At 40.5% G+C, this 26999-nt stretch overlaps 1 protein-coding gene across 2 annotated transcripts in view; it reads right to left on the bottom strand.

The window, feature by feature from the left end:
* The window catches only part of MYO1E (myosin IE), a 202140-nt gene that overhangs the window by 85993 nt on the left and 89148 nt on the right, over positions 1 to 26999 (bottom strand). For both annotated transcript variants that reach the window (XM_079914344.1, XM_079914345.1), the window contains exons 3-4: positions 21827 to 21916; positions 18692 to 18786 (exon numbers count right to left, since the gene is read on the bottom strand). In XM_079914344.1, the coding sequence (XP_079770470.1) occupies positions 18692 to 18786; positions 21827 to 21916 (185 nt within the window). The remainder of the gene's footprint in view (positions 1 to 18691; positions 18787 to 21826; positions 21917 to 26999) is intronic.

Here is a 26999-nt window from a genome sequence, read left to right as displayed (position 1 = left end):
AGCAATTAGAGCAATTTGCTTTGTTTATGGTTATAAGGTCTTTCTTAAGTGCCTTCACTTGACTACTAAAGTGGACCAAAAAATACTCTAGAAATGTATGTGCCTTAAAATTAGAAAAATGTCCCAGTGGTCCCTAAGTCCAGCAGCCTATCAGAATCCTCAAAGTACTTAAAAAATGCCCATGTCTGGGCCTGTCTTCAGACCTGCTGAATCCTGGTCTCCAAGGACAGGGCCTAGAAATAAGGATTTCTAACAAACTCCCTAGTTCTCATATAGCTGGCTGGGAACCAGCTAAACGAATGTAAAACGCAGTCAAGACAGATTTCATAGGAAACGTCAATTCAAATAGGAAATAATGTAATGTTTCTGACTGCATTCACTATACAAATGGAAACATATGCTACAATTTCAAAGAAATGGAAAGAATGTTGGGGGGTGGGGTGGGGGTGGAGCTATTTACAATGATACATTAATAATTGGATTCAAAGACTATAATTGTTTTTCTTAGTCTGAAGGTTATTCCACACTTAAAAATCAATAGTGTTTTCAATTCAGTTCAACTGATTCTAGCAAATGTAAAAATATCTTAGTCGTATTTGGGGGTGGGTATCCCAGAGAATAGGTAAGAGTCAGTCGACCATTCCTCCTATCTCCCCCTTGCTAGTCTCAAAATCTCTCTGCTGGTTCTGACCACACTAGCTGTTGTTCCCTTATAACTGTTCAAGTTAATGTAATTGAAATGCTCTGCCTACTTTACATTTATTTGCACTTTAGAAAGGATAAAAATTTAAAACAAAAATTGTATGTGCATTTGCTTACCCAGCATGCACTGTCTAAGTGCCTCCTCGTGCCAAGGGCGAGGCTGGGATGAAATGTGTCTCCTGCCCTGGAGGGCATGTGCACCAACACTGTGATAACACCTTGGAGATATGGGTACAGTTTTAGGGATTCCTGAATTTGTATTAGGAAAAGATTCCTAAAGAAATGCACAAGCTAAGTCAAGTCACACTACTTACATTTCAACGAGACAGATAAAGTTAGACAGGTAGGGGAATGAGGGTGTGTGCGTGTGTATGTGTGTGTGCGTGTGTACATGCACACGCACAGGCAAGCATCAGAGGGCGGCATTCCTGCCCAGAGTGAATGATTGATAAGACAATGAAGTTATGAAAATTCCCACTGGGTCCTACTCTCTTAGACCTGACTTTTTTCTTTTCTTATATAGGGACATATTCGTATTAAACTTGACTCTTATTTCAGAAGGTATAACCCAAGGGTAAAAAACACAGAGATTGTTTAAAAACTTTTTTCTAATTCTACAGTTATAAAAGATAAACATATTGGTGACTGAAAAAGAGTCCAGATGAGAAATAACATCAATTCCAAAGGAGATTTGAAAGCAAACTAAAATTTTGCAGATGTATTGACTGTAGCATGTGTCCGCTGGGTGGGTAAGGCATGTCAAGGACTGCTCTAAGGGCTTCAATCATGTGATCTGGATAATAGCCCTGTGAGGTAGGGACTATTCTTATTCCCATTATTTGATGAAAAAGGCTAAGCAGCTTGCTCAGGGACACAGAGCTAGTGAATGGCATCACGAGGAAAGGACCTGAGATAGTTTAAATCAGAAGCCTGAGCTATACTGCTTCAGATGAAGGTCTATATTTAGATAGTCAATTAAAATCAACAAAGTGTCCTAAAGAACTCCATGAATAGCACAGTTCATAGTATAATCAAACTTTTAGTTACTGAGTTTTTACTGATGCACACCCCTTGAAGCAAGGCTTCTGCCAAAACACTTATTATCTCACACACAGTCGGAGCTAACAAGTAATAATAGCCTGCATCACTGTGCTCACAAGACAAGATGTAACCGGGAAGGAGAAACACATCAAACAAGATTCTGGACAGACTTCTCCAAAGACTCAATTCGCACACACCCTTCCTGGCAGCCCTACTGGATCTGGGAAAGAAATAAGTCTGAAGTGAAGCATCTCTGTTGCCCATCCGAAGGGTTCCAGGGCTGAGAGAAAGGGGTGATCTGTCAGAGCTTGTGATGACACTGAAAAGTAGAGCCTCAAGTACATGCAACGGCTGGAAGTATAAAATACAAAATCAGACAGACATGCCAGCACCACTGAGTAAATGATAAAAATTCATTAACATAATGAGGAAAGTGAGATAAGACAACTGTTACTTCTTCCAAATCAATTAGTATTGTCAGGCAGACAAAATTATCACCTATGGTCTGCCAAGAAAGTGGCCCCGGGGCAATGCTCACGTTGGCCCAGCCTGATGCAATAGGAAAAACCCAATGTTTAGTCTGAACACCAAGTTTCAGCCCCAGCTCAGCTACTTATTAGCTCTGCAATTCCTTTTACTGTTACTACCAGGTATTTTACATCACTCCTTAACAGTTAAAAACAATTTTTTATATGTATTTCCTCATTCAATAGCTTTCCTTTAAGGTATTAATCCCCATTTTGCAGATGAAGTGACCGAGGTTTGCAGAAGTCGCACACTTTCGACAGAACAGAATAACAAGTCTACCCCGTGACTCAACCCCAGAGATCTTTCCACTGTACCCCATGACCATGGGCAGTAACAGGTTACTAACCAGACAACCTGACACCTGCTGGCTCAAAGCAGCAGAGAAAAGTGGAGAGAGTGTACTAGGGGAGCCAGGCAGCCCTGGCTTGAGGCATGGCTTTGCCACATTTCAAACGTGAGACGTTTAACATGTTTCATTACCTCTCTGAGACTCGGTTCTCTGATCTGCAAAAAGGGGGGTTGTAATACCTAGTTTACTAGGTTGTAAATGATATAAGTAAAAGATGCTGAGATGCAAAGCAAATACTTAAAAAGGGGTTATTATTATGATTATAGATAATATATTAATTAGCTAATGAGTCAGGCTTCCTGAATAACACTCTTTGACGAAGCCTGGTCAGGGAACTTGGGGTAGAAGGGCACATTTGAGCCCCCAGCTCTTCAAATCCACAGCCAGAGGGCAGGCCTCATGCAGACCCCACCGTCAGGGGTGTGAGCTAACTGGGCCTCCCAAAGCCAGGCCAGAGGGACAGGGAGCCTCAAAGGATGCTGGTGCTGGGATAAACAAGAAATTGGGTGGACCGAAAGAAACAGAAAAGAGTTCCAATGCTAATAATAAAAGGCTCCTGAAATACATCAAAGACAGGAAGTCAGCTTGAGAATCCATGAGACACTTGACAGTGCTGAGGCAGAGAGCAGAGATAAGACATAAGCCAAATATTAGAAGTGATCTGATTTTTAACATTATTTAAATCTTTAATCTTTACTCCTGCAAATCTTAGGGATCCCAAACCCAAAATGTCTCTTGAAGAAGATAGTTCAGAAATCTTAGATCCAATAGTGACAACTATCTCCTTTTCCTCTATGAAAATTCTCATATTCACTCAGTCACCAAATCTTCTGATGCGCCTTCAAAAGATCTCTCACGTCTTTATCTCTAAAAAAAATATTTATTTGGCACATATTCAGGATACAACCTACCAAGACTTTGCAAATGTTGTATACACTAAGAACAGAACACCCTACTTTTCAGAAAAGCAACTGCTTAAGAATATTTCAAGCAAAAAAGATCAGAAACTGGATCAAATGTGATGCTCTCAAATCAACATCACGTTTTTTTAAACGCGCTAGGACAGCAAGAACGGATGCAGGCCAAAAGTGGAATTCACTTTTGATGGCAGCAATAAAACTGCCACATAAATGTTCTCTAAGACCCTGTAAGTCTTTCCAGAGGTCAGCTGGCAAGGGCTGCAGAAATGCCTCTGGCCACAGCGCCATGGTCCGGTCTGGTGATACAGAGATGGTAGAGAATATGAGAAAAACTTGCCGTTTCTCCTTCCCCTCTTACCACACCATGATTATTTTATTCAGTAAATTTACATAGATGTCTCTGATAGGTCCAAAGGTACCACATATGCAATTCTAAAACACAAATCCAAATTCTGGATTCTGGAGCACAGAAAACTATTGAGTTAAGCAGATCTGGGTTGCTCATTTACTGGGCTCATGGGTGGATACCTGTGTCTTCAGGTGCTCATCATTGTCAATGATACTAATGTAGCTACAACTGTTGTGTCTTTCTCTTGGCACTGCCTGGAGTCCACATTCACTTCCTATTCCTTTAATTCCTTCAGAGGCTTATGGAATGTCACACATCAGTTTCCTCTTTGCCTTTCCAACTCCGGTCAGGCCCTCAAAACCTCACTACATATCTGATTTGCTCAAGATCCCATCACTTTTCTACCCCTAGACTCGTCTTTGTGAACCAGCCTTCCGTGGTATCGTGTCTCTGCTCAGAGACCTGCAAGACATCACCAAGGCCTGAAGGTTTATCTGCAGATCACCCAGCCTGGGAATGAGGATTTCAGGAGGCTTAGTCTTGGTGCTCAACTAGAACAAATTGGGGGGCTTGAAAAAAGATATTGGATGCCCTGGGTCCACCATAAATCAGTTGAAAGAGAATTTTGAGAAGGGTAGCCTAGATGTCTTTATAGGCTCTGAGCGAACAGCGCAATTCAGGAATGGGAGATATTTATCCCTGGAAAGTTAAATTAGTGAACGCAAGGCACAGTGGATGAAATCGGCATCAACGGCAGCCACTCTCCCTGACCTGTCTGCCAGTGAGCTCTTGGGGAAGACTTGGGAAACATTAAGGCAAATCCTGGCTGTTTATTCCTGATAGAACTTAACCTACTGCATGGTAGGGGCTGACAGGACAAAGGGTAGGTTAATACAAAGGGGTTGGCCTACACGGAGTCAGGACAGGAAAAATCAACAGCAGACACGATGGGTTTTCCCCAAGTAAACAGACTACTGAGGGGCAGCCTACTGTCTCCAGATAAAAGTGGGGGCCATGACGTGACGACATTAGCCACTGTGATCATCCCTCGGCTCGGAATCCAACCCTCTAATGGTAATCCAGCAACCCTCACGGACTGTGTTCCAGGGAAATAATCAACAGAGCAGTCCACCACAAGCAGAATTCTCCTTATAAAATCATGAACTGGGGTCTAATTCACACTCACTTGTGAGTCTGGTTGGCCAGTCAGTCAACCTGAGGCTGCTCAACTCCAGCTATTTTGACAAATCAAGTCTGTACATGTTTGCAAAACTCAGGACCAACAACTGATCAACAACAAAGGAGGCAAGAATATACAATGGAGAAAGGACAGCCTCTTCAATAAGTGGTGCTGGGAAAACTGGACAGCTACATGTAAAAGGATGAAACTAGACCACTCCCTAACACCACACACAAAAATAAACTCAAAATGGATTAAAGACCTAAACTTAAGACCAGATACTATAAAACTCCCAGAGGAAAACATAGGCAGAACACTCTCTGACATAAATCGCAGCAATATTTTTTGGATCCGTCTCCTAAAGCAAAGGAAAGAAAAGCAAAAATAAACAAATGGGATCTAATTAAGCTTAAGAGCTTTTGCACAGCAAAGGAAACCGCTGACAAAATGAAAAGACAACCTACTGAATGGGAGAAAATATTTGCAAATGAAATGACCAATAAGGGGTTAATATCCAACATATATAAACAGCTCATAGAATTCAACATCAAAGAAATAAACAACCTGATAAAAAATGGGCAGAAGAACTGAACATTTTTCCAAAGAGGAAATGCAGATGGCCAACAGGCACATGAAAAGATGCTCAACATCACTAATTACCAGAGAAATGCAAATCAAAACCACAATGAGATATCCCCTCACACATGTCAGAATGGCCATCACCGAAAAGAACACAACTAACAAATGTTGGCGAGGATGTGGAGAAAAGGGAACCCTCATACACTGCTGGTGGGAATATAGATTGGTGCAACCACTGTGGAAAAAAGTATGGAAGTTTTTCAAAAAACTAAAAATAGAACTACTCTAATAGAATGACCCAGCAATTTCACTCTTGGGTACATATCTGAAAAAAATAAAAACACCAATTGGAAAAGACACATGTACTCCAATGTTCATTGCAGCATTACTTACAATTGCCAAGACACGGAAGCAACCTAAGTGTCCATCAACAGATGAATGGATAAAGAAGATGTAGTATATATACACAATGCAATATTCTTCAGCCATAAAAAAGAAATTTTGCCTTTGCAGCAGCATGGATGGACTTGGAGGGCATTATGCTAAGTGACACAAGTCAGACAGAGAAATACAAATACAAATGACATCACTTATATGTGGAATCTAATAAATACAACAAACTAGTGAATGTAACATAAAAGAAACAGACTCACAGAGAGAACAAACTAGTGGTTATCAGTGGGAGGTGGGGAGGGGCAAGATAGTGGTGGGAGATTAAGGAGTACAAACTAATATGTATAAAGTAAGCTACAAGGATATATGGGACAACACAGGGAATATAGCCAATATTTTATAGTAACTATAAAGGGAGTATATACTTTAAAAATTGTGAATCATTATATTATACACCTGTGCATATTACCGTACATCAGCTATACTTCAATTAAAAAAACAAACTCAGGGCCAAGGCTTGGATGGAGGTCTGCACTTGAGAAAGCAGCTTGTCTTCCTCCTTGATTTCTTTCTTTTTAAATTCAATTTGTTACACTGATTTCTATCCAGAAATAATCAGCTGCCAGTCCATCCTGTCACTGTATCCACCTCTTCAGAAAACGTAAGATTGGGATGGAACTGATAAGATTGCTTCTATGTGCTGCATTATCCCATCTAAGCGTACACATTTCATGGTCATCACTTCGTAATGTACAGCTATATCGAATCACTATGTTGTACATCTAGATCTAACATAGTCCTGTAGGTCAACCAAACTTCAATTTTAAAAAAACCATAAAATTTTTTTCTTATATTAATATAATTTTCTTTTTAAAAACTTCTTTAAATGTATTTGACCTTCATTTCAGTTTCTTCTATAGCATGATTTAAAATGCATAAAATATGTATTATCCTGGAAATCCCAAATATATTTCTCTCTAAAGCTAAATGCTTTAAACAAAAAATATTTATATACATTATTAATAAAATGTTTAACAAACCAGATACAAAAATTTAATAATTAATTTTAAAATTAAAAATAGATAAATAAAAGATAAACCATATGCATTTCATCATGTAGATGAGGTCATATACCAGGGAAAACAGAAAGTGAAAGTCTAAAAGAACACCAGAGGATTAGATCATCATTAATTTTTAATTTCCTAATTAAAGGATACTAAAAATTCCTAGTCTCTCCAGCTACGGCAGAAGCCCTTTGCACAAGGAGCAGACTTTTCTTCCAGCCCCCAGGAAAATTGGTATTGTTTGTTTTCTGTTCACAAGTGCATTCAGGTAGGCAGCACTGGACTCAGCCCTAGCTGAATGAGCACCCAGCTCTCCCATGTCAGTAGCTGCAAACTTGGGCTTCTCTACCCAGAACAGCATTTCCCTGCCTTCCCTTCCCTCAAGCACTATTTGGAAGAGTTCCAAAACCCCCAAAGCAGGCGAGACCTCAGAGGTCATCTGGTCAATCAGTTCACTCCTAAGTGAAGACACGAGGCCCAGATGAGTGTTAGGTTTGCTGCCCAGGATCACAGAGCTGGTGAGAGTGAACCACAGCACAGCAGAGATAGCAAATCTACTTTCTCAAAGCAGATGAAGCACAGCTCTTGGGTAGTAAAGAAATTTGTCTGGGGTCTTTGGGAACTGGCCAGTAATTTATGATTAAGAGCTTTGGAAAGCCGTGTCTAAGTTCTGACCCAGGGAGAAAATGGAGGCTACAGATATTGGACCAAATCTTCAGGATGGCTGGAGACTACTGGTCAGTCATGCAGGAAGTTTGTGATTGAGCCCAAATAAAATCTCTGGACAGCAAAGGCTTGGGTGAACTTCCTAGTTGGCAATACTGTCAACTCCCACACCACGAATGGAAGGAGGAAACACCATCCATGACTCCACGGGGAGAGGATGCCCAGAAGCATCACACGTGGACCTCTCCCAGACCTTGCCCTTGTGTCTCTACTCTTTTCTGGTCCTGCTTTGTATCCTTTTGCTCTAATAAAATGGTAACCATAGGGTACAGTGCTTTCATGAGGTTTGTGAGCCATTCTAGTAAATTACTGAAATTGAGGGGTTGGTGGGAACCCTGGAACTTGCAGCTGGTGTCTTGTGGAGGACTGTGCCTTTCACGTGTGAAGTCTGGCTTGACTTAGGGTGGTTAGTGTCAGAAGTCAAAGCAGCTCCCTGTTCCACCATCTCCTATATTAAAGCACAGACACTGCAATAGAAATCCCTGGAGCAGGGCCTTCAAGTCTTTGCCGCCTGAACACTGGAAAAAAAGATCCTACAAGTGGGCATGTGTCCTGCTTCAGGGCAAGTGTACTGCTTCAGGGCAAGTGTACCCTGCACGACAGACTGAGGGGATCCAAGAGAGGGAAAGGGTTGGGCTACGAAATAAAGAAGTAGCTCCAAACGGGAGAAGCTCATGCAACAAGACCATTCCCTTCCTCCTCATCTCACTAGGGGCCCAGGAGGAAGGAAAAAGGGCAAGGGAATATGATAGAAAACTCATCCTATCCTCTCTCATTTAATTCAAGTCAAGAAAACACCTCCCACCTCTCTATTGGCCAGTGACCTCCACTTGGGGTCAAACAGAAGCATTTCCGATTCAGCAACCAAACTCAACACCCAGTGTTCCTTCCAGAACCTGCAGCTAATTAAATATTTAGATCTAACTTCCAATTTACAGAAGATTGAAGGAACTAGAGTAACGAGACCATGAGGAAGCAACTGGACCAATCTAAAAGGTGTCTATAGGAAAAGTGGGTTGGTCTCTTGAACCAAGTCAACGGAAAAAAAAAATAATGGGAGAGGGGAACTGTGGTAGGATTAAAAAAATGACTCATAACCAAATGCAGCCAGTGTTCCTTGATTTACATAAACTGGCAAGAAAGGACATGTGTGCCACAATCACAGAAATTTACATAGAGACTGCTTATCTTTAGATGATATTAAGTTAGTATTAATTATTTAGTTGTGATAATGGTATTGGGGCTAAGTTAGAAAACGTTATTTTCTACACATGCATAGAGAAACATTTAGAGGTAAGATGTCATGAAGTCTGTATCTCGAAATGCTTCAATGTTTTTGTTTTATAGTTTTGACATTGGAGCCCTGTAATGAGTTACACAATTATATAACAAAATTAAAATTTACAAAATTTAAACTCCTAAAACCCAAAATGAATCTAACTGTAGTTCAAGTTGGCATGTTAATGACACAGAAAAGAATTAATTTAAGGGACTTTTAAAACCCAATATTTTGACTGTACATCCTAAGGACCAGAAAGAACAAAAAAATTTTAAGTGAATTCAGTATTGCTACGAATAATGTTGGTATTGTCATCTTCAAGCATTAACAGAATTACTTTATTTGCTTTATCCCATTATTTACTATGTAATATATATTATTTATGTATAAGTATACATATATATACTTATTTATAGTTTTATGCACCTACACATTATAGAGCAAGTAACTGTAATAATGTCATCAGAAATCGAGGTTTTCAACGTAAGAAAAATGCCGATACAAATATAAAAACCAAAGAAGTAAAAACCCTATCATCTTAAAAATGAACTGGGGGATTTCCCTGGCAGTCCAGTGGTTAAGACTCTGCAATTCCACTGCAGGGGGGAACAGGTTCGATCCCTGGTCTGGGAAACAAGATATCACATGCTGCGGGGCGAAAAAATTACAAAAAAAAAAAAAAAAGAACTGGACATTATCAGTATGAACTCATGTTTCATTTTTTTCTTAAAAAGTTCATATTCCTTGCCTTTGTTCTCTGAAAAGAAGCAGCACTGTTAACAGAGCAGTGAGCACTCTTAGTGACTAGACTGATGGTCTCTAAATACTATTTCCCATTAAAATGAACCAGGGCTTTTTGATGAAATGGCTGGTTCCAAGGCTTGGCAGAAAAGGTACAAGATGAGCCTGGAACATCTTTTTTTTTAATTTTTTTATCATCTTTATTGCAGTATAATTGCTTTACAGTGGTCTGTTAGTTTCTGCTATATAACAAACAGAGTGAGCTATACATATATACGTATATGTAGAGTGAGTCACCTATATGTATACATATATCCCCATTCGCCCTCGACTCGTGTCTCCCTCCCACCCCTCTAGGTGGCCACAAAGCACCGATCTGATCGTGCTGTGCTATGCGGCTGCTTCCCACCAGCTATCTATTTTACATTTCATAGTGTATATATGTCCATGCCAACCTCTCACTTCGTCCCAGCCACTCTCTCACTTCGTCCCAGCTTACCCTTCCCCCACCCCATGTCCTCAAGTCCATTCTCTACGTGTGCCTTTATTCCTGTCCTGCCCCTAGGATCTTCAGAATCATTTTATTTTTTTAGACTCCATATATATGTGTTAACATACAGTATTTGTTTTTCCCTTTCTGACTTACTTCACTCTGTATGACAGTCTCTAGGTCCATCCACCTCACTACAAATAACGCAATTTCGTTTCTTTTTACGGCTGAGTAATATTCCATTATATACATGTGCCACGTCTTCTTTATCCATTCATCTGTCGATGGACACTTAGGTTGCTTCCATGTCCTGGCTATCGTAAACAGAGCTGCAATGAACATTGTGCTACGTGATACTTTTTGAATTATGGTTTTCTCAGGGTATATGCCCAGGAGTGGGATTGCTGGGTCATGTGGTAGTTCTCCTTTTAGTCTTTTAAGGAACCTCCATACTGTTCTCCATAGTGGCTGTATAAATTACATTCCCCCCAACAGTACAAGAGGGTTTCCTTTTCTCCACACCCTCTCCAGCATTTATTGTTTGTAGATTTTTTGAAGATGTCCATTCTGACTGCTGTGAGGTGATACTTCATTGTAGTTTTGATTTGCATTTCTCTAATGGTTAGTGATGTTGAGCATCCTTTCATGTGTTTGTTGGCCATCTGTATATCTTCTTTGGAGAAACGTCTATTTAGGTCTTCCGCCCATTGTTGGATTGGGTTGTTTGATTCACACTGAGCTGCTTGCACATTTTGGAGATTCATCCTTCGTCACTTGCTTTGTTTGCAAATATTTTCCCCAATTCTGAGAGTTGTCTTTTCGTCTTGCTTATGCTTTCTTTTGCTGTGTAAAGCTTTTAAGTTTCACTAAGTCCCATTTGTTTATTTTTGTTTTTACTTCGATTTCTCTAGGAGTTGGGTCAAAAAAGACCTTGCTTTGATTTATGTCAGAGTGTTCTTCCTATGTTTTCCTCTAAGAGATTTATAGTGTCTGGCCTTACATTTGGGTCTTTAATCCATTTTGAGTTTATTTTTGTGTATGGTGTTAGGGAGTGTTCTAATTTCATTATTTTACATGTAGCTGCCCAGTTTTCCCAGCACCATTTAATTGAAAAGGCTGTCTTTCCTCCACTGTATATTCTTGCCTACTTTATTAAACATAAGGTGACCATACGTGCGTAGATTTATCTCTGGGCTTTCTATCCTGTTCTATTGATCTATATTTCTGTTTTTGTGCCAGTACCATACTGTCTTTTTTTTTTTTTTTTTGCAGTATGTGGGCCTCTCACTTTTGTGGCCTCTCCTGCCGCGGAGCACAGGCCCCAGATGCGCAGGCCCAACGGCCATGGCTCATGGGCCCAGTCGCTCCGCGGCACAAACCCATGTCCCCTGAATCGGCAGGTGGACTCTCAACCACTGGGCCACCAGGAAAGCCCCATACTGTCTTGATTACTGTAGCTTTGTAGTACAGTCTGAACTCAGGGAGCCTGATTCCTCCAGCTCTGTTTTTTTTTTTTCTCAACATTGCTTTGACTATTTGGGTGTCTTTTGTGAAAGATTGTGAAATTTTTTGTTCTAGTTCTGTGAAAAATACCATTGGTGGTTTGATAGGGATTGTATTGAATCTGTAGATTGCTTTGGGTAGTATAGTCATTTTCACAATGTTGATTCTTCCAATCCAAGAACATGGTATATCTCTCCATCTGTCTGTATTGTCTTTAATTTCTTTCATCAGTGTCTTATAGTTTTCTGCATACAGGTCTTTTGTCTCCTTAGGTAGGTTTATTCCTAGGTATTTTATTCTTTTTGTTGCAATGGTAAATGGAAGTGTTTCCTTAATTTCTCTTTCAGATTTTTCATCATTAGTGTATAGGAATGCAAGAAATTGCTGTGCGTTAATTTTGTATCCTGCTACTTTACCAAATTCACTAATTAGCTCTAGCAGTTTTCTGGTAGCATCTTTAGGATTCTCTATGTATAGTATCATGTCATCTGCAAACAGTGACAGCTTTACTTCTTCTTTTCCGATATGGATTCCTTTTATTTCTTTTTCTTCTCTGACTGCTGTAGCTAAAACTTCCAAAACATGTTGAATAAGAGTGGTGAGAGTGGGCAACCTTGTCTTGCTCCTGATCTTTGTGGAAATGTTTTCCGTTTTTCACCATTGAGAATGATGTTTGCTGTGGGTCTGTCACATATGTCCTTTACTATGTTGAGGTAAGTCCCCTCTATGCCTACATTCTGAAGGGTTATCATAAATGGGTGTTGAATTTTGTTGAAAGCTTCTTCTGCATCTATTGAGATGATCAAATGGTTTTTATCCTTCAATTTCTTAATATGGTATATCACATTGATTGATTTGCATATATTGAAGAATTCTTGCATTCCTGGGATAAACCCCACTTGATCACGGTTTGTGATCCTTTTAATGTGCTGTTGGATTCTGTTTGCCAGTATTCTATTGAGGATTTTTGCATCTATGTTTATCAGTGATATCAGCCTGTAGTTTTCTTTTTGGGGGACATCTTTGTCTGGTTTTGGCATCAGGGTGATGGTGGCCTCATAGAATGAGTTTGGGAGTGTTCCTCCCTCTGCTATATTTTGGAAGAGTTTGAGAAGGGTAGGTGTTAGCCCCTCTCTAAATGTTAGAATTCACCTGTGAAACCATCTGGTCCTGGGCTTTTGTTTGTTGGAAGATTTTTAATCACAGTTTCAATTTCATTACTTGTGATTGGTCTGTTTATAGTTTCTATTTCTTCCTGGTTCAGGCTCGGAAGGTTGTGCTTTTCTAAGAACTTATCCATTTCTTCCAGGTTGTCCATTTTATTGTCATATAGTTGCTTGTAAGTAATCCCTCATGATCCTTTGTATTTCTGTAATGTCAGTTGTTACTTCTCCTTTTTCATTTTTAATTCTATTGAGTCTTCTCCCTTTTTTCCTTGATGAGTCTGGCTAATGGTTTATCAATTTTGTTTATCTTCTCAAAGAACCAGCTTTTAGTTTTATTGATCTTTGCTATTGATTCCTTCATTTCTTTTTCATTTATTTCTGATCTGATCTTTATGATTTCTTTCCTTCTGCTAACTTTGGGGTTCTTTTGCTCTTATTTCTCTAATTGCTTTAGGTGTAAGGTCAGGTTGTTTATTTGAGATGCTTCTTGTTTCTTGAGGTAGGAATTTATTGCTATAAACTTCCCTCTTAGAACTGCTTTTGCTGCATCCCATAGGCTTTGGGTTGTCGTGTTTTCATTGTCATTTATTTCTAGGTATTTTTTGATTTCCTCAGTGATCCCTTGGTTATTTAGTAGTGTATTGTTTAGCTTCCATGTGTATTTTTTACAGTTTTTTTCCCAGTAATTGATATCTAGTCTCATAGCATTGTAGTAGGAAAAGATACTTGACACAATTTCAATTTTCTTAAACTTACGAAGGCTTGATTTGTGACCCAAGATATGATCTATCCTGGTGAATGTTCCATGAGCACCTGAGATGAAAGTGTATTCTGTTGTTTTTGGATGGAATGACCTACAAATATTAATGAAGTCCCTCTTGTTTAATGTCATTTAAAGCTTGTGTTTCCCTATTTTTACTTTGGATGATCTGTCCATTGGTGAAAGTGGGGTGTTCAAGTCCCCTACTATGATTGTGTTACTGTCAATTTCCCCTTTTATGGCTGTTAGAATTTGCCTTATGTACTGAGGTGCTCCTACGTTGGGTGCATAAATATTTACAACTGTTATACCTTCTTCTTGGATTGATCCCTTGATCATTATGTAGTATCCTTCCTTGTCTCTTGTAATAGTCTTTATTTAAAAGTCTATTTTATCTGATATGAGAATTGCTACTTCAGCTTTCCTTTGATCTCCATTTGCATGGAATATCTTTTTCCATCCCCTCACTTTCAATCTGTACGTGTCCCTAGGTCTGAAGTGGGTCTCTTGTAGACAGCATATATACGGGTCTTGTTTTTGTATCCATTCAGCCAGTCTATGTCTTTCGGTTGGAGCATTTAATCCATTTACATTTAAGGTAGTTATCAATATGTATGTTCCTATTACCATTTTCTTAACTGTTTTGGGTTTGTTATTGTAGGTCTTTTCCTTCTCTTGTGTTTCCTGCCTAGAGAAGTTCCTTTAGCATTTGTTGTAAAGCTGGTTTAGTGGTGCTGAATTCTCTTAGCTTTTGCTTGTCTGTAAAGGGTTTAATTTTTCCGTCGAATCTGAATGAGATCCTTGCTGGGTAGAGTAATCTTGGTTGGAGGTTTTTCCCTTTCATAACTTTAAATATGTCCTGCCACTCCCTTCTGGCTTGCAGAGTTTCTGCTGAGAAATCAGCTGTTAACCATATGGGGATTCCCTTGTATGTTATTTGTTGCTTCTCCCTTGCTACTTTTAATATTTTTCATTGTATTTAATTTTTGATAGTTTGATTATTATGTGTCTTGGCTTGTTTCTCCTTCGATTTATCCTGTATGGGACTCTCTGCACTTCCTGGACTTGATTGACTATTTCCTTTCCCATATTAGGGAAGTTTCAACTATAATCTCTTCAAATATTTTCTCAGTCCCTTTTTTTTTTTTTTTTTTTTTTGGCGGTATGCAGGCTTCTCACTGTTGTGGCCTCTCCTGTTGCAGAGCACAGGCTCTGGACACGCAGGCCCGGTGGCCAAGGCTCACAGGTCCAACCGCTCCGCGGCATGTGGGATCTTCCCAGACCGGGGCACGAACCCATGTCCCCTGCATCGGCAGGTGGACTCTCAACCACTGTGCCACCAGGGAAGCCCTCAGTCCCTTTCTTTTACTTGTCTTCTTCTGGGACCCCTATAATTAGAATGTTGGTGCATTTAATGTTGTCCCAGAGGTCTCTGAGACTGTCCTTAATTCTTTTCATTCTTTTTTCTTCTCTGTGGTAGTTATTTCCACTTTTTTATCTTCCAGGTCACTTATCTGTTCTTCTGCCTCAGTTATTCTGCTATTAATTCCTTCTAGAGAATTTTTCATTTTATTTATTGTGTTGTTCATCGTTGTTTGTTTGCTCTTTAGTTCTTCTAGGTCCTTGTTAAATGTTTCTTGTGTTTTCTCCATTCTATTTCTGAGATTTTGGATCATTGTTACTATCATTACTCTGAATTCTTTTTCAGGTACATTGCCTATTTCCTCTTCATTTGTTTGGTCTGGTGGGGTTTTACCTTGCTCCTTTATCTGCTGTGTGTTTCTCTGTCTTCTCATTTTGCTTAACTTACTGTGTTTGGGGTCTCCTTTTCACAGGCTGCAGGTTCGTAGTTCCCTTTGTTTTTGGTGTCTTCTCCCAGTGCGTAATGTTGATTTAGTGGGTTGTGTAGGCTTCCTGGTGGAGGGGACTGGTGTCTGTGTTCTGGTGGATGAGGCTGGATCTTGTCTTTCTGGTGGACAGGACCACAACCGGTGGTGTATTTTGGGGTGTCTGTGAAGTTATTATGATTTTAGGCAGCCTCCCTGCTAATGGGTGGGGTTGTACTCCTGTCTTACTAGTTGTTTGGCATGGGGTGTCCAGCACTGAAGCTTGCTGGTTGTTGGGTGGAGCTGAGTCTTAGCATTGAGAAGAAGATCTCTGGGAGAGCTCTCGCCAACTGATATTACGAGGGGCCAGGAGGTCTCTGGAGGAGTGATGTCCTAAACTCGGCTCTCCCACCTCAGAGGCTCAGGCCTGACACCCAGCAGGAGCACCAAGACCCTGTTAGCCACACGGCTTTTGGGAAGTCTGAGGTCTTCTGCCAGCGTTCAGTAGGTATTCTATAGGAGCTGTTCCACATGTAGATGTACTTCTGATGTATCTGTGGGGAGGAAGGTGATCTCCACATCTTATTCCTGTGTCATCTTGAAGGTCCTCCTGTTGCTCTACTTTTTATACTGTATTATTCACCTTTTATTTAGTTTTTTTATTTTTGAACAAATTTTGAACTGGATATTTTTAGATAATTTAAAAGTCATTAACATATCTGCATTGCCCATTATTCCTATCACAATCACATACAGGTACCATCTGTACCTATAAATGGAGTTATGTGTTTTTTAGCCTGATTTCCTTATCCCTACTTTATAGGAACATATTTCTTTATAAATCTTGTATATTCCAGATATAAGATATGAAAGGGTTTAACAAGGCTTCTTTGTAGATTTATTTCTTCAATTCCTTATCTAAAGCTTCATTTATTTACCTTTCTCTGGGCACATTTCCCAATGGCAAACGTCCTTTGAACAACACACTTCATCAATGCCCTGAGACAGCTTTAGCAGGTCCAGTCTCAGTCCTGTAGACGTTTCTGAATCCCAGGGTAATAGTCACTTGCAGTGTTCAGGTAGGGATCCTTGCCACGGCAGCCAGGAAAAGGCCCTGACCTTTGACCCGGCCTCCATTCAGGCTCTCTTACTCCCTCCTGGCTGCCCTGCCCCACTCCTCGGCTGGAGCCTGGAACATCTTAAATAAGGAAACTATCACAGACTACTGGAGTCATGTCAAAGGGACAAAGAAGCCAATACAAAGGGCCTTCACTGGCCAAAGGTAGGACTATTTGAGCCTAAATGAAAACTGCAGTGTTGTTCAACAGGTATTTAAAATCTATCAGTGTAGAATGATATTGAAAACAAAAACATTTTACTTTGCTGCTAGGGTATCAACTCATTGCTTGAAAAATTAGTAAATAAAGACAACAAATCAAGCTTTTTAATCTAATGTTCCCGTATAGATTGTATTTTATGGTAAACAAATAAAAATTCCAACTAATAAATTAATGTAGAAGGGATCACAGAATTAGAAAATGATTCGTTTTCAACCATCAAGTAAATGATGATTGTGAAATGAGAATTTATAATGGATTGACCCACTGGAAATCCGAACATCACACAAAGACAGACCAACAGGCATAACGTGCACAGCATCAATAATGGAGCATTTTTTTGCCAAATAATTGAACCTGAACCTGATCAAGCTGTTAGATCTGTCAATTTACAGGAATAGAGAGGACAGTGCAAAGTCACGGTATACAATTAGCTAACACCAGACTACAGAAAATTCTGCAGGACGAACCTTTTTCTTTAACAAATAAATACTAAGAAAACAAAAAGAACAAGAGAGAAGTGTTAACGACAGACTTGAGAGACACACAACCAGGACAAAGTGTGAGCGTTTGGAACCTAAATAAAAATGAATCAACTGTAGAAAAGAATTTATAAGACCGTCATGGAACTGGAACACTGATAATATTAGACGACATTGAAAGAATTATTCTTTTTTTTTCAGGTGTGATAAGAATGATATTTTCGAGGTACACGCTAAATTATTGACAAATGAAATGATTTTCTCCCTAGGATTTGCTTTAAATAATCAAGTGGGCCAGGGTGGGAGGACTAGGTGAAACAGGATTGGCCACTATATTTTTATATTGTACACTATTAATAGCTGCACAAGCGGGATGACAGATACACAGGTGCTTATTATAATTCTCTTTCTAATTTTGTGTTTCTAAATATCCATAAAACCTTTTTTTTATTTTTGAAAAATGAAGGACTAAAAAATTAAGTAACTAAAGAAGATGAACGCAAATATGACAAAATGTCAAAAACTGTCAAGTTCTAAGTGATGGAAATACAGACGCTTACGTTTTCTGTATGTTTGAAAATGTTCGTAATGGTAAACAAAATCGTAAAAGCACTTCAATCCAGCAAAGACTCAGCGCTAGGTCAGGTTACAAGGATTGCGAAGTGTAGTTACAGACACCCAATGCTGGCATTGACCAGTAATGCCCTCAGAAAATTAAAAGCAAATGATAAAAAACCAAAAATGTTCAAACTCGAACTATTGGACTGGCCAAAAAGTTCGTTCAGGATTTTCTGTGTTATGGAAAAACCCAAATGAACTTTCTGACCAAACCAATATTAAATTATTAAGGAAAAAGAAGGACCTAGAGGAAAATACTCCAGCTGACAAAACAGTGACACATGCTTACTATACTTGCAACATAAAGGATCTCCAATTCAGAGTAAAGCCACAATACAATCAAATGGGAGAGGAGGTGTCTTATGATTTTATTTCAAGGCCTGATGACAATCAGAGAAAGATCCAGCTAGAACCATGTGCCCTAAGGCCTTAATACCTTAAGTGACAGGGGTATAAAAAGCAACCTCACAGAAGCTCAAACCTTTTATGAACTGTAGTTATAAAACAAACCAAGGCAAAGCTAACAGGCTGCTAGCTACTCGGATACATTAACCAGTCTCCGGAATGAGCAACTACGGCAAAAGCATTGCTCCGTGACAGAATCCTAAGTACAGCATGGTCTCATGTTCCCTGGACCTAAGAAGGCTCTTTTCCATACCTGATGATGACACACTGGTTCTCTCTGTCAATGATCATGTTTCTGTACATATTATCTGCAAGAGCATAGATATGTGGTGGGTTTTCATACTGTGCCTGGAAAAGAAGAAAAAAAAAAACCAAAAAAACCATGGTCAGTTAGAGCAACACATTACATTTCTTTTCTTGGCCTTGGAAATGAATACATCACTGTATAGTTCCAGCCTTAAAGGTTGCATAATACAAGAATCATAAACTTGCTAAGGTCATGAGGAGGTACACCTAAAGCAATGAAGATGGAATTTGGAAGGACTCTTCTGTAGGCCTATGTATGATTCAGCCTTCAGACATAACCATTGTCTTCAGAGACTCCGATACCACACCCTTCCACCCAGCACACCTCTGTAGACCACATTCCATTTCTAAGTGTTTCTGAAGACATTTGGGCAACAGGTCTTAAGAGGGCCTTACTAAAAACCTGGATCTGACTGGTATTAATTCAGAAATTCTAGTTTTTTTTTTTTCTAAGAGGTAAGTTGAAGATCCTGGGACCCCACAGGAAATTAAGTGAGACTATATGAAAATAAGGAAAAAACTTAAAAACTTTCCATTAGAAGAAGGCAGGAGGTGTGGTTCTTTAAAGAGATAAACAGATTTGACCAGTTTGTCCCATCTCAGTATGGAAAAACAAAAAATCCTACCACACCAAGATAGCGGGTTTGTGCTTTTATCTCATGGGATATCTTAGCTATGCATAAATATAAATCCACCAATAAATTCACTGCGTCAGGACGACTGCAGCCCTGCTTCCTTCAGTTTCTTGGCACCACTTCCACCACTTCCTCAAAAATCACTAAAAAGAATAATACTTCATATGGTGGAAAGCTGGAGGAAGAACACGCCTTAAATTTAAGACTATCTACCATAAAAGAGTGAAAAGAAAGCCAAGTCCAGAGGGAGAAGACATTCAGGCTCTGTCTTGCCCTTCTCTGGTTCGCATCTCTAGAGTGGGGATAATAACGTCCATGGTACACATCTCACAAGGTAACTGAGATGAAGGATGGGAAAGTAATTAGAAAACGTAAGTAAAATGCAGCGGTAAAGCAGAATCTACTTAATCCAGCTTTGAGCCTTGTTACACAACGAGTTACTACAGTGTAAGGGGCCTGGCCCAGAAATTGCCACTCACTGCAAGCCCTGGTGGATCAGAGTGGAGCGACAAGGGGTGAGAGACTGCTCGACGCCTGCACAAATGGTAAGCACGGGTGTTTCCAGTGCCCACGGCTCCCCACATGTGAGCGGGGGGCTCAGAAAGGAAACTGCTCATGAGGGTCTAGATTATTCCTGGGACTGATGGACTGAATAATTCTATACAGGGACAAAAATAATGTCATTCCTGCCTTCACCTCACAGTGAGAAGGGATGCGTAGACGGCACTGCAGGATCAGAGTCTTAAATTGTCTTCTTCCAGCCCAGACTGCTCAAATTATTATCTTTAATACCTCTTTGAAAACAGGGAAACAGGAAAAGAAAAGAGGATGAGGCACTTCTCTGGTGGTCCAGTGGTTAAGACTCCCAGCTTCCACTGCAGTGGGCACGGGTTCAATCCCTGGTTGGGGAACTAAGATCCTTCATGCTGTGCTGCGTGGCCAGGAAAAAAAAAAAAAAAAAAAGGATGGAAAATAGAAGGAAATGGAGTAGAGAGAAAGCTGTGAGCAGTGGAGGAAAAGGAGTGGGCAAGTCATTGCCCAATAAGGCTTCAAAGTCACTTAGCTAGTTATACTTGACCTCTGCACGTCACTTTTTAGTTTTCAAATTGGTTTCCCATCTATGGACTCATGGTACTTCTCAGCTACTGATGAGAATTATAGGGTAAGCATTTCCTCTACCTGATCTTCCCTTACGCTTGAAAGAAAGTCACTGAGACCTGACTTCAACTCCCAGCTTCAACACTCAATATATTCAAGTACTTTACCTCTCTGAGCGCCAGTTTCCTCATCTGTGAAATGGGGATGAAGAGTAATCCGTAGTCAGCATACAGGGCTGATTTATTATGGTTGCAAGTGTAACACAGTACCTGGCACTAAGTAAATACCAATTTTACAACACTAGCAGTTAAAAATAAATATATATTAAAAACTCCTAGGGCATATCTTTAAAGAGAACTCTTCAAAAAGATGAATGGTCTGAAAGGGACTCACGTAGCAAGGCTTCACAGAGAAATGGGAAGAAACAACACGAATACACAGCACTTCCACCCACCCCGCTTTGGCTGTCATTGAGGACGCCAAGCCGGCTCCGTGCCTGCTGCCCCGGGGCCCTGCTGATCAGGGCGCCAGGGCAGGGCCCAGCCTCTACTGACAGTGTTTCCCTTGTGCTGGGCTTCCATAAAGGCAGCATTATCAAAGGTCTTTCGCGTGGCAGCCTCCTTCGGCTCCAGCTACCAGCACCATTCATCTGGCAACAACGGGGTGGGCTCTTGCTCTGGGTAAATTGCCTTCCACTTCAACTGATGAATTTGTGTGGGCTCCCTTTTGTTTGTTTTCCAGGGGTCAGGATTAATGAACGCTCTTGTGCTTCTGCTGGAAAGGAAAGAGGGAAGGAAAAAGATGCAGAGATGGGAAGGCCTGGGGAAGTGATGAGCCCTGGGATGAAATATATTAATTAGGATTATGGATTCTATTTTGATCACACAACTGAAATGGCTATGGAGCTCGGTCTGAATAGAGATCAGGGTCACATTAATAAATGAAATAATAAAAGATTCATTTTTCATGTTCCACTCATAGCCACAGCTTAAGTGATTTGCAGAGAAAAGTTCCCGTTGTCCTATTTATTTTTTTTTTACCGAGTAGTGTTTTTTTTTAGTCCTTAGAATTTTGTGACATATGTGGAAGGAGGAAGATGCCTGAAGCTGTAAGTCTTACATCCTGTTTAACTAATTTTGTATATAATGTTCCAATAATAATACTCCTATGCTTTTTTGAGCTGTACTCTGAAGAGCAGCACATTATTAAAAATCAAACAATGTCACCTACTTGCGTTTCCCCAATAAATAATTCATAATAAGAAAATGCAAATGTATTGCAAACTTCAATTGCCCATGCATCATAAAAGCCCCCAAACACTACAGTAATTTAAGTGGCATGTAACTTACCGCTCCTTGGTACATTTCAATTTCCTTTTCCCCAAAATATGGCATCTGCTTGAAAGGGTTGACTGAGATTAATACAGATCCTATATATGTCTGAGTTTAAATCCAGTTAAGGTCTATCATTAATCTTCATAGCTACACATTTTTTGAATTAAGCAACCAGATGTTATCAAGAATTCATGATTGTCCCAAGGAAAAGCTCACGTTTGTCTTCTAAAAGATTACAAATAAAGACAAAAGCAATTACCAACTAGCTCAGGTTTTGTTCTCCAGGAAGAGTAATTAACTTAATTACCGAAGTGTTACTAAAAGAAATCGTTATTTTAAGTGAATTGAAGCACATTCTTTCAAGACTGATGACATGCACAGCTAGGAAAAAACGAAACAAGTGACCAAGGAGTAAAAAGAGCAAATATTTTTTCCTTGGAAATTTCATGTCTCTTAGGTACACTAAAAACATAGTCATTTACCTGTTTAACAAGTAGAGGGATATAAGATGAACTGAACAGTCCTGCTCTTTTTTTTTTTTTTTTAATTTATTTTTGGCTGCGTTGGGTCTTTGTTGCTACACACGGGCTTTCTCTAGTTGCGGCGAATGGGGGCTACTCTTCGTTGCAGTGCGTGGGCTTATTGCGGTGGCTTCTCTTGCTGCAGAGCATGGGCTCTAGGCACGCGGGCTTCAGTAGTTGTGGCACGTGGGCTCAGTAGCTGTGGCTCGCGGGCTCTAGAGCGCAGGCTCAGTAGTTGTGGTGCACGGGCTTCACTGCTCCGGGGCATGTGGGATCTTCCCGGACCAGGGAGTGAACCCATGTCCGCTGCATTGGCAGGCGGATTCTTAACCACTGCGCCACCAGGGAAGCCCCAGTCCTGCTCTTTCGAATCTCTGGAGAACTGAGTTGTTTCCATAAGTGGTATTCAGAGCAGAAAATTACAAACCCACATAGATCAGGTTTAGGGAAGAAGGTTTTATTTCTGTGTGGGAAATCCCAGAAGGCCCCGCAGAAGACAATGTGTTACATATGCCCCCAAAATGAAGTGTTATCATAACATACAAAATATTTCCATTTATCATTCAACAATCAACTAGTTTGAACTGGATGTCTACAACATGCCAGGCATTGTTACAGATGCAGAGATACAGCAGTGAACAAAATGGACAGAAGAGATAAAACTCCCTGCCTAGAGCCCGTGTTCCGCAACAAGAGAAGCCACCGCAATGAGAAGCACGTGCACTGCAACGAAGGGTGGCCCCCACTCGCCGCAACTAGAGAAAACCCATGCGCAGCAATGAAGACCCAATGCAGTGCAAAATAAATAAATTTAAAAAAAAAAGAAAGAATGTAAAGCTATGAGATTTCCTCCTCCAAGGGTACATTTATATATTCACATATTAGGACCTGAGTGTCAAATAGAGCAGCACAGGGAATCTGGTCAGATTGCCTAGCTCCCCACACCCAGTTCTATTCTACTCTGACCTTGAGTCACATCTCTAAGCGGTGGTTATTGGACGATGGGGTAAATAGGACCTACTTGATAGGCTTGTTATGAGAATTAAATGAAACAGTGTAAAATGCTCAGCACAATGTTTGATATGTAGTAGAGGCAATGTCCTTAATTCATACACTTCAGGATGCTCATTCTGTCACGTTAACATCTCTGGGATGCAGTGCTGGTATTATTATTGAACACAAATGAGCCAAGTGTGGAACGGATCATATAATATTTAAAAATTAATACTTATACATGAAAGTGAGAAGAGGGTATGACTGGGTTGCAATTTTGCTTGCTTTCTCACTGAACAGAAAGATCTTCAGAATTGAAAGGGCTGAACATGAAACAGTAGTAGACAAGATGGGGTCCATTTTCACTGCACATCCAGATACACCCAGCACTGCTCTGGGGTCAGGCCATGGCACTAAGAGAAAATGCAGATGAGACAGTGAATCATAACCGAAAATCACTACAGAGTCACAGACGAAGGGCCAAGAGCAAACGTATTTCCAAGTGCCAACGTCAGAGGAGGCCAACCACACGTCAGTGGGCTATTTTTTTTGAGGTAAAACTTAGAACAGATAAATTTACTGTTAGAATTATTAAGCAGGTCAGAAGTGTTCATAGTGTTACAGCCAAGACTAAGTGTTGATGATAAAAACACTGATCGAACACATACATGTATACATGGCACTAATCTAAGCTCCTAATGACAATCCTGTTACTATTTTTTTCTTTTTTTTTGCGGTACGCAGGCCTCTCACTGTTGTGGCCTCTCCCGTTGCGGAGCACAGGCTCCGGACGCGCAGGCTCAGCGGCCATGGCTCACGGGCCCGGCCGCTCCGCGGCATGTGGGATCTTCCCGGACCGGGGCACGAACCCGTGTCCCCTGCATCGGCAGGCGGACCCTCAACTGCTGTGCCACCAGGGAAGTCCCCTGTTACTATTTTAATCCTATTTTACTAGGAGGAAACTGAGGCATAGAGAAATCTTCAACATTCAAGAAGTACAGCACTGCTACGACTATATTCATTTCAGAAGTAGATGTCTATGCCTACATACATCCCCAAATAGGATCTTTCCATGGAGGATGGTGCTCCTTCCTTAGTTGTAAAGGGGCTGCTGTGAATGTCACCTGTCCTAGATAAACCAATCCCTGCACTCAGAGAATAAAGAGCTGCCAGAGGTCCCAAGCCAAAGGAATCACCAACCCAACCTTGTTCCCCAATCAATAAATCTAGATTGGGTTGCGTAAGAGCTCCTATAGGAACCAACATTTAAAAATATTTCTTTATTTATTTTCGGCTGTGTTGGGTCTTCGTTGCTGCACGTGGGTTTTCTCTAGTTGCAGCGAGCAGGGGCTTCTCTTGTTGCAGAGCATGGGCTCTAGGTGCACAGGCTTCAGTAGTTGTGGCTCACGGGCTCTAGAGCACAGGCTCAGAAGTTGTGGCGCACGGGCTTAGTTGCTCCGTGGCATGTGGGATCTTCCTGGACCAGGGCTCGAACCCGTGTCCCCTGCAATAGCAGGTGGTTCTTAACCACTCTGCCACCTGGGATGGTCAGGAACCAACATTTTTTTACTGTTAATAGTCTGCTATGTGAAAAGACATCTTGTAAAGTCTTGATTTTCAATAAGTAGTCTACATAAACTCTGGCAAGGAGACATTCAAAGAAAAAAACCTCTTTTGGAATATTCTAGGCCAATCCTGAATCCATGACTCAGATTGGAAGAGGGATCCAGTAAGGCTCTCGCGGGCGGTATTATTTGGGAGGACTCCTGAAAAATAAAGTTTGGTTTGAAATGAATAACGCTGTTCCTATCTAGCTACAAATTTACTTAAATCAGAATGGAGACAAGAGAATTTGATTTGGAAGTTAAAGGAAACAAATATGTTTTTCCCACCTGCTTGGGTCTGCAGAGACCTCAGCTACCTCCCTGACAGCACAGGTCATCTACTGGGTTGGGCCACTTCTCCAGGTAACTCTAATACTCACTCCCGCTCCCTGCTGCATAATTCAGGTGTGCCTTTGGAAACAGCTGTTCCGTCATTGTCTCTACCCACACGACCTTTAGCTGGAAAGGTGTGGCCCAAGGTTAATTCTCAAATTGTATGCAGATACACAAGGTTATGATTAAAAATTAAAAAAAACCGGAAATAAGATAAATGCCATCTTATTTAACAGCATATGCAAGACAGAAGGCAGCTAATAGATCTTTCATTGATTGTTTCCCAATTACTACTCTGTGGATCCTTGTACTTTCATCAATCTGCAGCAAGAATGACAAAAAGAGAAACAGTGCCCTGAATTTTTTATAAAGCCCAATGTATTCAGTATAAAGGACCATCCTTTATTCTTACACTATTTCCTTTCTACTTTTTGGGTGTTAAAATAGTCTTTCTTTTATGAAATGTGATGGTAGTGCAGCTCCTGTAAATTTGTTTTTAATGGTCTTATAAGGCAAGGTTAAGAGTTTAATGTTTTTTTTAAAAAAAAAAAAAATTTAAATAGCCAGTGAATTCCCCCAAACTGCCCACACTGATGTAGTCGACCTGCCCGGACTCATCACTGAGGTGGTGCAGGGAGGTGAGGTGATTTGCGTGAAGTCACATATGTGGAGACGACAGAGCTGGAACTTGAGCCCCTGGCTCCGGACACCAGACTCACGTTCATCTCACTGCAGTGGCTGCCCCCCAACATGAACTGATGGCCAAGGGTCAAACCTCATTCAAATCAATGGCGCTGCCCTGAGCTCCGGTTGCTCTGGCGCAAGTGTCTTAACTCCTAATTCAAGGGCTGAAAATGCCAAGCACACTTGAGCATGTGGTCTTTGAGGAAAAACAAGTTTGGAGAAAGTTGGACCAAATGAGCATGGAGTGCTTTGTACAGGAACTATTTTTGTCAGCCAAGTGGCTATAAATGATATCTCACCAAGCAGAGGGAAAATACTGCAAGGTTTCCCTCCTATATTTTAGAATGTAATTGTAAGAAGTGTGGAAACACTCAAGAAAAATAGATAGTAAATGAAACCTCCCTGGTCTTAGGATAAATAGCTGAAAAAAATGGGGTTTTGTTGGTTAACAGTGTTCGCATTTTCCAAGTAGATTTTTTTTCTAATGTGGAACAAAGAAATGTTCAGTCAGCCTGAATGCATTAACAATTGATTGTTCCAAATGCTGACCTTCAGTACGAAACAATGTGCTGCTATTAGATGTAGAATAGGTAAAATGACCATTTTTATAACTTAACCTAAAGGCGAATCTCTTCTCGTCTTAACTATTAAGCTTAGGAGAGAGAGGGGGAAAAACTCATTCAAAATAATGCTACTCTATCATAACATTCCCTTGGCATTGAACTTATAAAGGAGGCTTCTATCACTTATCAGAGGAAAAGATTCACAGTTAGACCCTTGGTATTATTTCGTAAACATCCAACAGAGCCATCAAGCTTCCTCAAAGCTGAAAGCTGCTCTGTGCTATTGCCGGAAAGCACGCTGATGCCGAGTTTCTCATATACTGAGTGGGCAGAGGTTTCTACAACACGAAGTCTATTAGTGGTCAACTAACTCATTTCCTTGGAAGAACACACGATTAGTCAGTCATTGATTCAAAGACATTAATTCAAAGGCTGGGAATCAGCCCCCTCTGTGTGAGTCACTTTAAAATTCTGCTGTCTGAATATAAAA

This window comes from Stenella coeruleoalba (genome assembly GCF_951394435.1).
Source record: "Stenella coeruleoalba genome assembly, chromosome: 2".
Taxonomy (NCBI): Eukaryota; Metazoa; Chordata; class Mammalia; order Artiodactyla; family Delphinidae; genus Stenella; species Stenella coeruleoalba.
The sequence above is the reverse complement of the archived record's forward strand: the minus strand, read 5'-3'. Positions and strand labels throughout refer to the sequence as shown.